Raw genomic sequence first — 14,447 nt, forward strand, 5'->3', positions numbered from 1 at the left:
TATTCGATCAATGTTGAATTCTAATATGGTACACAAAATGGTACGGTTGTGTGCTGCAGGGGTCACTGAATGAGAACTTCAATCTCCCCAACTGCACCTTGCACTTGGCCACCGAATTACCGTTTTGCACCAGCTGCATGGCTAACAATCTATTCAGAAAGACGTATATCTTAGGGATGTTTGTTTTAGTCGGAGATTAAAAAAACAGCTTATAGAGTATTGTAAAAAGTTATATAATAAGAAACTTTTAAATTGTAGATTCTCGAAAACTTTGATAGACCGTTTAGTAAAATAAACTTTCACGATGTATAAAAAGTAAAAAAACAGTTTATTAAATACCCACAATTCAATAAGCAGATTATAAAAAACTATAACAAACTATCTGATTATTTTAGCTTCAAACAGTGGCTTTCAGCTTCTACAATCAAGCAACAATTATAACATTAACCAACATCCAAAAAGTTATTGAACACGGTAGGAGAATCTGGCAACAATTTTAACATTAACCAACATCCAAAAAGTTCCGCACAAAAAGAATCTCATTGGCACTGCTCAGTATACAGCTCCAGGAAAATTTTTGGTTACAAGTATGATATCTGTGACTCCCTATTGAATTATATGTCTATCAAAATATATGTCGGTGTGCCACTCCCACAAGCCACAGCTGGCCACCCGCCTCATCCCAAAAAATGAAATAAAATGGAAAACATGTTGAAACTTCTTTCTTTGCCTTTACAGTGTACGTACAATAGTTTATTCCACTCGTAATGCTACATGAAATCTGCTGCTCACACGGCAAAAAAGAAAGTCTTCTATCCTACCTGCAGAACCAAAAGAACACGAGTTCATGTGCTTGAAACGTGAGATGTACTAATTCAGTACTAACTTTTAGGAAATTTATCTCGCCTTTGTAGATTACATGCAAGCTGCATGCTTATCATGTCAACTGAGCAACGCCATCATAGAAATTCTGGGTAAAAGAAGCTACATATACCTCAAAAATAAGTTTATGTTGGCAGCAGCGGCTGCCTCTCTTCAGCTCCAATCCGATGGCTCGCCTGAAATGACAGGCAACTTAGACGTAAGTCTTCTAAAATGATACATCTATTTTATTTAAAAATAAATAAACAAAACAAGTAACGTACATCATCAGCGGCACCAGCAGTCATATTTACAAAAGAAGATTCGGGTGACCTGTGAAAAAAATAAGCACCTTATGACTTTATGAGGCCACTCACTAAGAAATACTTAAAAAGCAGCTTGCTACTTTCTATAACTTCGTGAAAAGAAACCCTAGAAGCAAGTGTCAAAGAAAGAAGCCTAGAAGGGGATCAAGGACTCGGTGCAAAACAACACTTCTTCAAACAGCAATCTCTAGATACAACTAAAAGAAGGTGAACACTAAGTGAAACCTCAACCAAAAATCGTAGTAATACTCTTAACCATTTGAAACAAGAGAAAAACTTACCGTTGATTTTGTGTATCTTCCAACTCTATTAATTCAGTTGGTTTGTCATCTTTGACTTTAGCCATTGGAGAGAAGAACTGAGGACAGATGACAGTAAGATACGGAGTATAAGGAAGAGGAAGGTTTGGCTCAATGAAATTAAGTTAAAGAAAAGGCATCTTCACCTGGTGCATAGAAATAAACACCACTGATATGCCCAGGAGAAAATTAATGGTCAACTTATGTCCCAAAAATGCAGCAGAAGCTAGGCCAGTAAAAATTGTGGCGACAGTTGATGAATACTTCTTCAAAATTGTGTCTGTACATTAATCATTCAGAGATGTGAATTTATATAAGAAAATAGAAGAACCAAAGAGAGTGCCTAGTCAAAGGAAGCTCATGATTAATGAATTAGGAATGCACAGCACCCTTTACCTGCATACTTAAAGAAGAAAGATGAGAGGATGCCTTGTGCAGCATTGTTACATATGAGAAACATTGTAGCCCTTGAGTGTCCTCGAAGGATATTAAAACTCTCTGGCCCTGCAAACAGATAGGACATGATTACATCCTAAACACTGGGTGTCAAGACATAAGAGAGAACACACCTATCATGTTGCCCCAGAAATTGACACTGGTCATCACTAAGAATGAGTGGACATATCTAGCCCCAGGGTTACTAATCATTAGTTAATATTTCAAATTCTACATAAAACCAATCAGGTGGTCACCGCTTCACTTTATAAGCACGAAGGAATTAGTTATAGTCATGTCCGTTTGGTTGGCACAGCTTGGAAAGCATAAAGATAATATCATTTAAAAAATCATTTTCACCTCAATCTAGGGTCTAGAATGATAAATATAGTGAGTGGACTTGTCATGCAGCATTACGGCATTGACTATCATGGTAAAACTGAACTTTCATTGAAGGTGCACACCTTGGAATAAGGCAGTCCCAAGGATGCCAAGGAAGTTGAATATTGCGCCATATCCGTACAGAAACAAGTTCTGCAAATATATGGAAATAGCATTAGAGGAAATAAGGGGCAATAGAAGAAAAAAAATAACAAGAAAAATAACTTAATGCCTTTCAAAATTAATTTAGAAAACAGAAACAGAACTACCACAAGATAAATAGCTGGATATAAGAATGGACAATACTTGCAACGAAATTATAATTCAAGGTACAAGCTACTTAAATTACCTGGAGATAAATGCTAGTATCATATTGGCTTTTCAAGGCATATTCATTGTAGACAGAAGCCATTGATGGAACAGTTACCTAAAATTTACAGTTTTAAATAAATATAAATAACTTATAACGGTTATACTCTGCTTAGAGAGCTTATTAAAATAAGTCAGAACAGACACAAAATAAAAGAGAGCTGATAGTCTAGCAGCAACTTACAAAAATCAATGTATATATGTACGCAATAGCAGTGACAGGAAGACCAAACGTGGTATTGCCTGCAGGTACAGTCCGAAGTTGATTGATGCTGATTCCGATAAGCAATAAAGCAAGAGCTTCCCACTGCCAACATTTGAAAACAGTGGGGACATGTTAACATAGCTGAAAGTCAGAACTGTTGCACGAGAAATTCGCAAGAGGAACTACCTCATTTACCAATTATCTTTATGTTAATAAAAGGCAAAAACATCAGTTCTCATCATTTCTAATAAATTCATGGCTTCACCTATAACTACAATCATCTGCAGTGACCACCATGACTTATATGGCAATTTCAGCAAGGCAGGGACAGCAGCATGAACCCAGCTCTATGACACAAACTTACTTGCAACACACCCTGACTTCCAAAATAAGCTGACACTACGCCCATAGTGAGAAGATCAAGAGCTATCCGTTTCCAATCGTTAAGCAATATTTCAACTTTGTCATGAGCATTTGGGTTGCGAAACATTTTCTTGTACAATACTAATACTTGAGATTAGACTTCATTTTAAGAATTGCAGTGATGGTTATAATCCATTTCTAAGAAGTCCAGAGTCCATTGATAACACTGTTATGATTGGATAACAAAACACAGAAGAAATGGCACTGGTAAAACTTAATCCAGTAGTCCATATATTGCATCGTAGAAGACAAAGACATACTCCAAAAACTTTAAATGATGTAGTATATCGCCAATCACAACCTAAATATAGAAATAACAGTAAGAACAGATATAACCAGTACCTGAATTACAGAGAATCTCCTCCTCATTATAAATTTCAGAAGAACAGCTATAACCAGTACCTAGAGAAATTTGGAGTTTGGACCACGAGTATTGTGAGATATGTGCATACAAACTATAACTAAAGCAGCACATCTGCGTAGTACAAGAAAAGTGTACCTTTAGGTTGCTTAGCATTTTTACAGTTGAAGGATTGAAGTACAACTGCACAATTGGCTCAATATGTCAAGTTATAACAATATCGCTAGGCAATATCAAAAACTACTCAAGACAAATGCAAAGACTCTGCCTAAACTGAACGAAAATTACCTGCATGATAAATTTTAGGTAATTATTGATGGCATATAGAAGAGCAGGAACAGCTAGAAGTGCATTGTTACGGGCTGCCTACAAAACAAAATGGTGAATGGTCAAATAGTCATGCTGTGACAAAGAGTTGAAATGAAGCAATCATATCTATTTTAAGTAAAATATATCTCCGGAGTATAGGTACAATAGAAGCAAATCATTGGGAGAGAAACCAATGCGATATACAAAAACGTGGAACTACTTAGAAAGAAGAGGCCTAGCATGAGTCATTCAGAATTGAAAGTGGAAGCAACAAATACATTTGGAACAGAAGCAACAAAGGAAATGCAAACTACTGTTTTGCAACTAGATAAATCACCTGTATGAAGGTTGAGCGTGCCAGAAGTGGCTTTTCTCCAACCTTTTGCTTTCTAGACTGTCATTACAAAAAAGAAGATGTAAACATAATAAAAGGTAAAGAGAAAAACACTGCAACAGTAACTATCTTGCAGTCCATCCATCAAGCATTATGAAAATCCAAAAATTTTGAGGAATACAAAAAAATCTAATATAATCTGCATATACAGAAAAAAAAATTTAGATCAAACACGGAGTACCCATGATGCAAGGTCGCCACTCCACAGTTTAAAAGGTAGTAGTTGTGAACTAGGCTGGTCTATGGCCCTGCATTAGGTGAGTTTACCGATTCAAAATATGGCCTTATGTTCTGCAGGACTAACCCTTTTACCGTTTCCTTTTACGTGTAAATACTTCTTGTCCTATGATTCTACTCTAGGACCAACAAATTGTAACAGGATGCTTTCAGTAGGCTACTTTTTTGGAGGTGATATATGTGATCAGACTCAATTAATGAACAGAACTCACATATGACATATGAGTTTTCATTTCTAAGGTCGATAGGACTAAATGGAATGTAAGTGCAAAAAAGGAAAACATAAACAGCAATAACGGACCTGAATTATTAGCATGACGATAGCAAAAATAACTTTCATAACCTCCGTCAGAAAGTTAACACTGATGGGACTGAACTGAAACTTCCCATCAACCTTTGACATGAACACTAGGATGGGCTGCATAAACAAAGCCAAACATTAGCAAGACTCCCCAACTTCGCTTGTTGCCCTACACATGTACGTAACACTACAACAAATGACCAAGTAAAGCATGCGTAAATAGCATCAGTCTAACTCATCGCATAACTTCTGTGCCAATTTTGTCAGGCCATTCCACCGACACGTCGATCGCACAAGTGTTAGCACGCGAGGGACTAAACACGGAGCGCTTAGTCACACACCTGGAGGCCGACGAGGATGCAGTCGCCGACGACGAGAAGGACGTTTCGCGCGCGGAACTTGGACGATATCTTGCTGCGGTGCTTGTCGTAGGCCCTGGACACGCTCCGCGGGCTCGGCACCACCAGCCGGGAGTGGCACACGCTGCATTCGACCACCCCGTTCCGCTGCATCTCCGCAGACCACCAGCTACGCAGGTCACGCCGCCGCCGAGATGCAGCTCGGTCCCTGCGGCCCCCGAGAGATCACGAGAGCATGCACCTACAACGACCACACCATTCTCAGCAAACCAACCGCAATACATCGGAGACGACCGCATACGCTAGCAGATCTGAGGGGCTCCGCTCGGCCTCCGTACCTCGGAGAAGGCGCGTTGGTGTCGGTGCGGATCTCGCAGATCTGGCACGGCCTGGGCGCCGCGCGCGCGGCGAATCGGGCTTGGTCTGGCTGGGCTCCTGCCGAGGATCCCGGTGAGAGCACGGCGGCTTGATCCGGTGATGGGAGCGGGGACGCGCGTGGGAGGCTCGCTCCGGGATCTCGAATTCCGGCAGGAGTCGGGGGAGGGGGAGAAAGGCGTGACGGAGGGAGGGAGGGGAAGGTGGGGCGCTATGGGGACGCGGAAGGAAGGCGGGTCCGCGGGTGTTTCGGTCTATTTATATTTTGCTCGTATCACAATTTGTTTGTGTTTTGTTTTACACTCAACTTGTCCAGATTGCTAATCGTCGACGGTGGAATGCCGAGGGCGATGATAAATGATGATGATGATGAGAAAAGAGACGGAGGAGTAAGATTAGGTTGTGTTGTCGTATGTGACGATGACCGAAGCCACTGAAAAGATGTTTGTGTTGTCGGATAAGATGTATTCTAAAGCTTCTTAACTTAGATAACGAAAATATACTCATATTTGCAGACCGCAAAGAAATGACATATAAAGGAAAGGAAAGAGCACGAGGTCGAGCTAACTTCCAACATGCTGCATAGTGAGGGGGGATCGAAGTTGATGTGACCATACATGGTATGAGAGGTGATTGGTTGTTACCTAGAGGAGGGGATTAAGGAATCAATTATGTTTCGTATTATTGGGTCTAAGTACAAATATAAACTGTGTGATTAAGTCGTGTGGACGGTAGATAAAAAAATATATCAAAAACTCATACATAACTCTTACATTCTATATCTAATTATTATATAAGATATATATTAATTCTAGTTTTTGATATAGATGGAAAGAAATAATGTCATTAATAATTTTTAATGCTGATGGCGTCTAATAATTCTATGTTTTCAAATTGATTGGAGCTTTCCAAACAATTGAGAGAGGATGAGACATGGGACCAAATTTGATTGTGACATGTTTGATCATGTGAGATGTACGGTGAAAATTGTTTAAATTCACCATTACCCCTATATTTCAGGGAGTAGAGATGCAAAAGGTCAAAGGGCGAAGGCCATCCTCTAGAGAAGAAAAAAGTAATTTATGGCTCCATTTGGATGCGAGAAAACGGTTCCGTTTCTTACCAGAATTGCTTGAATCCGTGCTATACGCACCTACTAGCAATCGATCAGATGAAGAAATAGGTAGGAACATTTCGCAACTTTTGCCTACATGAGAGAATCGGCAAAAAAAAAATGAGTTTCACATGAGAATCAAATCCCCTCTCGCATACAATCTCCAAAAATCTGAATTTGCTGAACTAGTCAAACAATTATACAAATTGGTTCTAATTTATCAGAGAAAACTTTCTAGGAAAAAACCGAATCCGAAACTTCCCTATCTATACCCGTGAAAAAACATATATTTTTAATACTCAACTCCACTGTAACATTGTGATTCGTACGCGCATATACCTCCGTTTCTGACATTCATATCCTAACTACATCTATCCACCCTAAATTCAAACACAACGACAGAATAATGCATTGAACGCCTCATGGCATCCCCTCCCACCCCACCCTCCAAATAGATTCAATGCACCGTTATGGTTACCAAGTCGCGTGTTCCACATGAAAGACTGAGATTCCAAGTGAAAAATGTTCTTGTAATCCAGTTGCACAATCAAGGAGGGGGCAATTTTCATTTCATAGCCGGAGGTTCCTGGATGAAACTGTCCTCAAGTACCAGTTGAAATCTGAACTTTCGAATTAAAATTTGAAAATCCTGTTGAATTTTTTTCGTTTCAGATGGAAGTTTCCACAGCCAAGTTGGAGTTTGAAATTCTAATTGAAATGCAAAAGTTTTAACTAAAAGTTGTTAAAATCAAAAGTTAGCATGGGACGTACCCTTTGTTTGACATTGATATACCCTTGCTATTCTATTCCTTCGCTTTTCATATATTTCTTTTCCATATCTCTAGAAGTACCCGATAACCTTCTTAGCTTAATTACTATTTCATATATTCCATTTCGCACCTTCAAAAATACCCTCATCACTATAACAAGCTACCAGTATTAACAACTCTCTGAAAACAATAAAAAAATATTACCACATTCTGTGAAGAGTTTTATACTTTTGTTATTATAAACACGAATATACGATCGCAGAACAAAAACATTAGCAAATAGCAACCAATGAGAAAAAAACACATAGTGCATATTAAACTGGCGCATGTTTAGCAGGATGCAGTAAACTTGGGGACTATTAAGAGACAATGTGCAACCAAACTATGAACCCATCTTCACAGATTAGAAGGTAGTTGTCGCTAGCATTACATTGTTTCTCAATAACTCCGTGCTAAGGTGCTTATCTGATTATTACATTGGAAGGATGAGAGGAAGGAGCAGAGGAAACACTACGACAAGGACAAGTTCTCGAGTCACTTTGAAGGTTCAAGAACAACCCTGTCAACTACCTTTGCACCCCTTCCTTTGGCCATGTAAAGTCCGATATGATGCATAAGATCCTGCAACATAAAAGGGTAAGTTGACTCATTGTGAGGTTCTTCCTTCAGCATCTAATGGAGCATTCAGTTTCTATCTAGTAATGTTCCATTTAGTTCCAAAAGAGCTAAGGAATTAGATGCTATTTGGGCGAGATTACTCTCATCCTTTCTATGGATCAACCATTTTGGTGAAACTGAACCATACATACAGATGCTTATAATAACAAACAATGTTCTTCACATCTGACGACTATGAAAACATAACACAGATTTGGTGTTTCAGGAGGACAATATCTTTGACCCATTTAAGTTTCCAAGAGTCATGCAGATGGTATTGCCCATCCGTATAATGAAACAGTCCTCTTTCTTCTGTAGGTGGAAATTTTCCTTACTATCGGCATGAAATAAATGTTCACATGGTTATGTTCTAAAGGTGCTGTATGAGAAATAATGGTAGCTATCAACCAACCCATTCCGAAAAAAATGAGTGACCAGTTTCATCTTGAAAACTGTCAGATGCCAAATGCCCACATGGTTATCTGAAGATTACAAAGTGTATTGGTTGATCATTTAGTTAGTGCAAGTTCATATTCCTGGTCAATTTATGACTTAAGTAGTTCTTTTCCTTTATTTTCCTTTTTGCCCCCTGCTTGGGTGCCTCTTTGTACAGTGGTTCATTTCCTTCTTTATATTAATATATTTACCACAGTAGGGAATTCCCCTACTGTTTCCCCTTCAAAAAAATTATGACTTAAGGATTTGAAATGTATAGACATCAGTGATTCGATACCTGTGGATGGGCAAGAGCTCCTTTGATATTCATAGCAACCTCAACAGGAAGGTCATATGTAGCACACCCCTCTGAATAAATCACAACGTCCTGTAACGGAGGCACTCGGTCAATATTTCGAGCAGCAAGAGTTGAGCTTGCAAAATCCAAAACGCAGATGTCTGTGCATATTCCGAGCACCAAGACCTGCAGATCGAGTCAATGCTCAAGTCATACACAATAGGATCTATTACTAAAATCCTTCGGTCGTAAGCAAACTCACAGTTTTGATCTGATATTTTCCAACCCAATCAGCAAAAACACTGGACCCATCCTTCTCTATGCAGCTGATGTAGCCATCGATACAGTTTTTCCTTTTTATAGTCACATTTGGCTCCTTCTCCAACCACTCCAGATCTGCAAAATGCAGATTGAAATTTGTCAACACTGAAATTTAACCATAGGTTTGTTGTTAATCTTCTCCTGTATTGTCAGCATCAATCATTAATCTGAGCAAACACTTCCAAAATATAAAGGGTAGTTTTGGTTTGGCACCTACCTGGAACAAAATTTTCCTCACCAGTGCCAATGATACAATGAGGTGGATATGGTGGTTCGGGCTTATCTGGATAATGGGTATCAAGAAACGCAAAGATTGGCCAGTTTCTCTCACAGAATAGCTTGGAGAGCCTAGCGGCCTCTTCCACCATCTTCTCTACCTGTTTATTTGGTGCAACAGGAGCCTGCAAATGAGAAGGACAAACCTTTCTGTCAGTAGAGTCTAAGCAATTAGTCAGAACTGCTAGTACACCCAGTGTTGGGGGGGGGGGGTGGCAAGGTGATTTCCCTAAATAACAAAACGGCCTCAGAGAAAAGGGGGAGATTTTCGACCCTATATCTCATTGACTCATTGCATTAATTAGCACTAGCTGATTTGATCATCGCGCATAGATATCCAAGCAATTGCTGACATTGGTAACCAAAGAATTAAGGGTTCTTACGTTGATCAGCAGATTAAAAAACAAACTATAAAATAGATAGGAGAACAGAACAAGGAAAAATACAACAGTACAGCCGAGGAGGGCATATTTCACTTCTGTCCCTATCCCGGGAGGAGACCGCTCCACTGCGCACACTTCCTTCTCACGAACCGCACGATTTAGTTTTAGGATCAAGGAACCGAGGCACACCCAACGCGGAATCACGATCCACATACATCCTACCGGACCTACCGAAGCTTTCTGAAACCGAAGCAGGCGAGAGGTGCGAGGGAGAGGCGACCACACGAGAAAAATGGCGAGGCCGAGGCAGGTAGGTAGGCTAACGAGGAAGAGGAGAGGAGAGGAGGGCTCACAAGGTTCCCGGCGCCGACGGTGCAGAAGCCGTTGCAGAGGTCGACGAGGACGAGCCCCACGCCGTGCGGCGGGAGGACGAGCTCCCCGTCGGTCTGGAATGGGATCTGCGACCGGAGCAGGTCAACCGCGGCGGCGGCCTCCGACCCCATTCCCGTCGCCTCGCCTCGCGCGTGTTGTATGGGTTCGGCGCCGCGGGTTCTGGCGGTTGACCTCTCACAACGGCAAGGTCATTAGTGTCAAAGCGGAAAGCCTGTGAAAAGTCAGGGAGGGAGAGCGATGGGAGGTAGGGATGGCACCGGAGTCTATCTCTGTCGGGAATGCTTTCACATCTCTATCCTTATTTAATTATTATAAGAGAAAGATTTTTCTTATTTTTATTTTTGGAAATTTTGTAGGAATCAAATTAATGTAAAATTAAATTATATTTGATTATTTTTATATTAACAATATGTATATAGTATAAACAAAGAATTTATTGATATAAAATCAATATAAAATTCATTAAAAGTCATTTATTATTTTTATTAATAAATTATTTTTATTCTCTTTTATCTATCTACGATGTTTAATGAATTTTATATCAATAAATTATTTGTTTATTAGGAAATAATAAATTATTTTATTAGAAAACGAGGATGAGAAGATTTTATTGGAGGACGAAGATATTCCTAATAAAATAATTTTTCACGGGGAATCTGAGATCGTAATAGGAGGTGAGGCCTGACTCCTGAGGCGTGTCTACAAATATTTTTCGCGGTCACGCGTCCACACCTGATGCTCGGGCGGCCGCGCGAATCACAATCACGCACTCCACCTGTGCGCCCACTATTTGGTTGCAGAACTTTGGCCAGTGACGTAGCTAGTGCTAAGCTACAACATAAATGGATGTAACCGGCAAATTGTTTATCTACTTGTAAGCGTGCACATTACAATCATATAAATATATCTGAAAATCAAATTTTCCTAAAAAAATTAAGATTTTCACATGACTTTAAAACAGAACTCTATCCTTACTAAATATAATCTATACTAAGTTAGAGATAACAATATTATTTGTCACCACAGTAAATATACCCCTAAACAACACTCACTCTTAGATCTATCATACTCACCCTCAGATCTAGGCTCATCCAACCCACCTCCTACTCTACGTAAATCACCTCCTATACATCTAACGTATCATATTTCGTTTGTCAATCCATCATACACATTCAATAGGTGAGATTTATACTATCGTCATCCCATAAAAATCTTATGTCTACCTACCAACTCCCAACCCACCCGACGCTCCCCGCCCACTGTCGCCCATCATACCTCCCTGTTCGTCACCCACCCCATTCTTCTCAGCAGGTAGCGGCAGGGAGTGGTGGCGCGCTCGGCAGCAGAGGCTATGCTTCTCCTCTTCTCTGGGCAATAGCAGCACACGGCCGTGGCTTCGCAGCAGGGTCTCCCGCCTTCATCTCCTTTTGTACCTCCCCCTCTGGTAGATCAAGGATGATGGGCGATGGTTGTAGATGAAGAAACAAAATTGAGTTTGTTGCGATTTCGAGGATTCAGATCGGTTTAGGACTCGACGCTAATCCCGTCTGAGAGTCTAGATAGACTTTGACTTGTATGGAGGTTGGACTCGGATAATTTTTGGAAGCTATTTTGGTTTCAGTTCATGGAGATAGAGAAGGAGGCTGCTCTGTTGTGACTCGGCTGGAGGTAGGAGATAGGAGCCAAAGCGCTGTTGGCCTCCAAACCTCGTCGAGCACACGCAAGTGCTCGATCACTTCCGAGCACACGCAAGCTCTACTTGACCACTTTCGAGTAGTGCTTGACCACTTGGAAACACACACAAGTGCACATGACCACTCCCGAGTAGTGCACGACCACTGTGGATAAACTAACACTGTGCAAAAGCTAGCAAACGGATAACACTATAGAGAAGCTAGCAAAAACGCACATGGAAGATTTTTTCAGGCTCTGCACACCAGGGGGCTGATCACATATGCTTAAATAGGCACGCACACACTAAACAACTAAGCTATATTTGGCTGCACGACTCGACCAACCACTCACGTAGACCACTAACAAAACTAAATTCCTCGCATAACTCTTGTACGCATGCAAGGCGCCATTAATTCCTACGTGCAAGGCTCCACTCATTCCTACATGCAAGGCTCCACCACTAAACACAACGTGCACACATGCACCATGACTAACTCTAATTAGCACACACACTTGTTCTCATCTATTGACCCGTCGATACACCTAGCCATGCACACACACACACTTTGTGTGCCTCAATAATGTCTAATCAACTCTCTAACACATGCGCGTACAACTAACTTGGACTCAGTCCACTACTCAAACTAGATTCATATGCAGAACACCTAAACAATAAGATTAAGTCTAACAAGTGTGTGAGCCTAGGCCGCAGAGAGATGAAAGAGAAAAGGCAAATGTAGGCCAGCATCTGAGGAGAGATTTCTGGGTGTTCACTCCAAATAAAGTCCATGATTAGCTCTAATAATTGATTGCCTTTCCAAACATATTAGCCCGACCAACCATGCAGTCGTCAATACCTCATTGAAATTGTTGGTTCCCTATCTCCATGTCCGTCGCCCACCAAGCGCCATAGACGACAACCGTGCCGACGAGCCCTGCTTCAAGGAGACTATCCACAGTGCCGATCTTCCCGACATCTAGTAGGTCGTTCATCGCACCTAGCTGCCCCATCCAGGAGGCTGGACCTCCCTGCACAGTGAACGGGGCGTCGATCGACTCATCACCTGCGATCGTGCCTGCGTGTCAGCGAGGGAGGAGCTAGCGGGGACTGGGTTCCATCAACATGATCACTCATTGACCAATGGACACTTGTTCACTGATCATCCTCCTGACTATAGGTGGATCCACCAATAGGTCAAGGTGGGGCGACCACCCTACCTAGCATCGGCGGTGAGGTGCCCCCTGCTCCCAAACCCATTTTTCTCCAAAGTCCAACAAATTGGCCACCTGGGTCTACACCTTATATATATATTCGGGCTACATCCGCCACTGTGAGTCCTGACAAGCGATCTCGTAAGTGATCAGGGGTAAGTTGATCCTACGAGCTTATGTTAACATTCTTTTCATCCTGATAATGTACAATTGTATTCATTATTCCGATGAACTCGTGCAATCTAGGTTCGTCGATATACAAAACCGGTGTTTTTTTTTTGTCCATGGTTGATGGTCATCAGTTATGGACCAGAAACATTGAAACAATGGCAGACACTCAGGTAGTTAGGGTTGGCAATTCACGACATGTGTATGTAAACTGTGGTTATCGGATGTCTAGTTAATATATGCACTTTTACGTTTGCAAATGGAACTCCCACCAACGTGAACAGCTCCAAGCAAACTTTTGGCAAGGATGAAGAGGAGAAACATCGAAAGAAGCGTGAGTATCAACGTGAATGGTGATAGCGGAAGAAATCTGCTTCATTGAATAACAATGTTTTGGGATCAGTGCAATCCACACTCACAGCCGTGTAGCCGCACGGTGAAGGAACACTAGTGACGACAGGTGTGTTACGCTGTACAAACATGGTTACATGCATTAGTTGGGTTATATTATATTGTGGAAATAGGTTTTATAGTATAGATTTATTTTTAAGTATTCAGACCCGTCCATGATACCACTAGGCGAACATGTGCCATCTCCATTCAAAGACGTCACAAATTCTTTGAGCACATGCACTATCTTCATTTGTGCTCTACTAATTGAAATAGTCGCATGGACCATCCTAATGCACATGTTACGAATCGGCATAGCTGCTCGTGAGGACATCGATGTCGATGATAAGCTTGCAAGCAAATGTGAGTATCAGCGCGAGTATTGTAAACGGAAGAAGGGTGCGATTGTGAATACCAATATAGATCAATTACCGACTCCTTTGTCAGGTATTAATTTTTATGTATAATTCAATAGAATATGGATGGTCTAACGACCTTTAATGCATGCTACATGACATTTTGAATTGACGGGATTAGGGAGTATATGATCCACACTTTCAGTGCCCGAATCACCCGCTAATGTCACAAATGTGATAAAAGGTATACTTATTTGTGGTGCTCCAGGGTTCCAGGCGGTGGCGGTGGCGGGGGTAGGGAGGTGGCGCCAGGGAGGTGGCGTCTGGGAGTGGGCGTCAGGGTTCCGGGCGGCGACAGGGGCAAT

General features: G+C 41.2%; 2 protein-coding genes across 3 annotated transcripts; both read right to left on the reverse strand.

The window, feature by feature from the left end:
- Nucleotides 1-480: 480 nt before the first annotated feature.
- LOC133919243 (CMP-sialic acid transporter 5) lies at nt 481-5,869 on the reverse strand. The gene is made up of 16 exons (XM_062363581.1): nt 5,599-5,869; nt 5,243-5,501; nt 4,902-5,018; nt 4,307-4,363; nt 3,949-4,026; nt 3,799-3,843; nt 3,642-3,701; nt 2,856-2,978; nt 2,652-2,729; nt 2,386-2,455; nt 1,883-1,990; nt 1,633-1,766; nt 1,469-1,545; nt 1,146-1,194; nt 995-1,058; nt 481-821 (listed from the first exon to the last, which is right to left on the reverse strand). Exons 2-15 carry the CDS (start codon nt 5,411-5,413, stop codon nt 1,008-1,010), a joined length of 1,218 nt encoding a protein of 405 aa, XP_062219565.1. The 5' UTR covers nt 5,414-5,501; nt 5,599-5,869; the 3' UTR covers nt 481-821; nt 995-1,007.
- A 1,989-nt stretch (nt 5,870-7,858) lies between these two features.
- On the reverse strand, nt 7,859-10,495 carry LOC133919244 (nicotinamidase 1). 2 transcript variants are annotated; one of them, XM_062363584.1, is made up of 5 exons: nt 10,243-10,495; nt 9,448-9,631; nt 9,172-9,305; nt 8,910-8,999; nt 7,859-8,140 (listed from the first exon to the last, which is right to left on the reverse strand). In XM_062363584.1, exons 1-5 carry the CDS (start codon nt 10,390-10,392, stop codon nt 8,054-8,056), a joined length of 645 nt encoding a protein of 214 aa, XP_062219568.1. In that variant the 5' UTR covers nt 10,393-10,495; the 3' UTR covers nt 7,859-8,053. The 2 variants fall into 2 exon arrangements, with proteins under 2 accessions (XP_062219568.1, XP_062219567.1); XM_062363583.1 differs by having other exon boundaries at nt 8,910-9,095; nt 10,243-10,491.
- Nucleotides 10,496-14,447: the final 3,952 nt, after the last annotated feature.

Source organism: Phragmites australis, chromosome 5 (genome assembly GCF_958298935.1).
Source record: "Phragmites australis chromosome 5, lpPhrAust1.1, whole genome shotgun sequence".
In the NCBI taxonomy this organism is placed as follows: Eukaryota; Viridiplantae; Streptophyta; class Magnoliopsida; order Poales; family Poaceae; genus Phragmites; species Phragmites australis.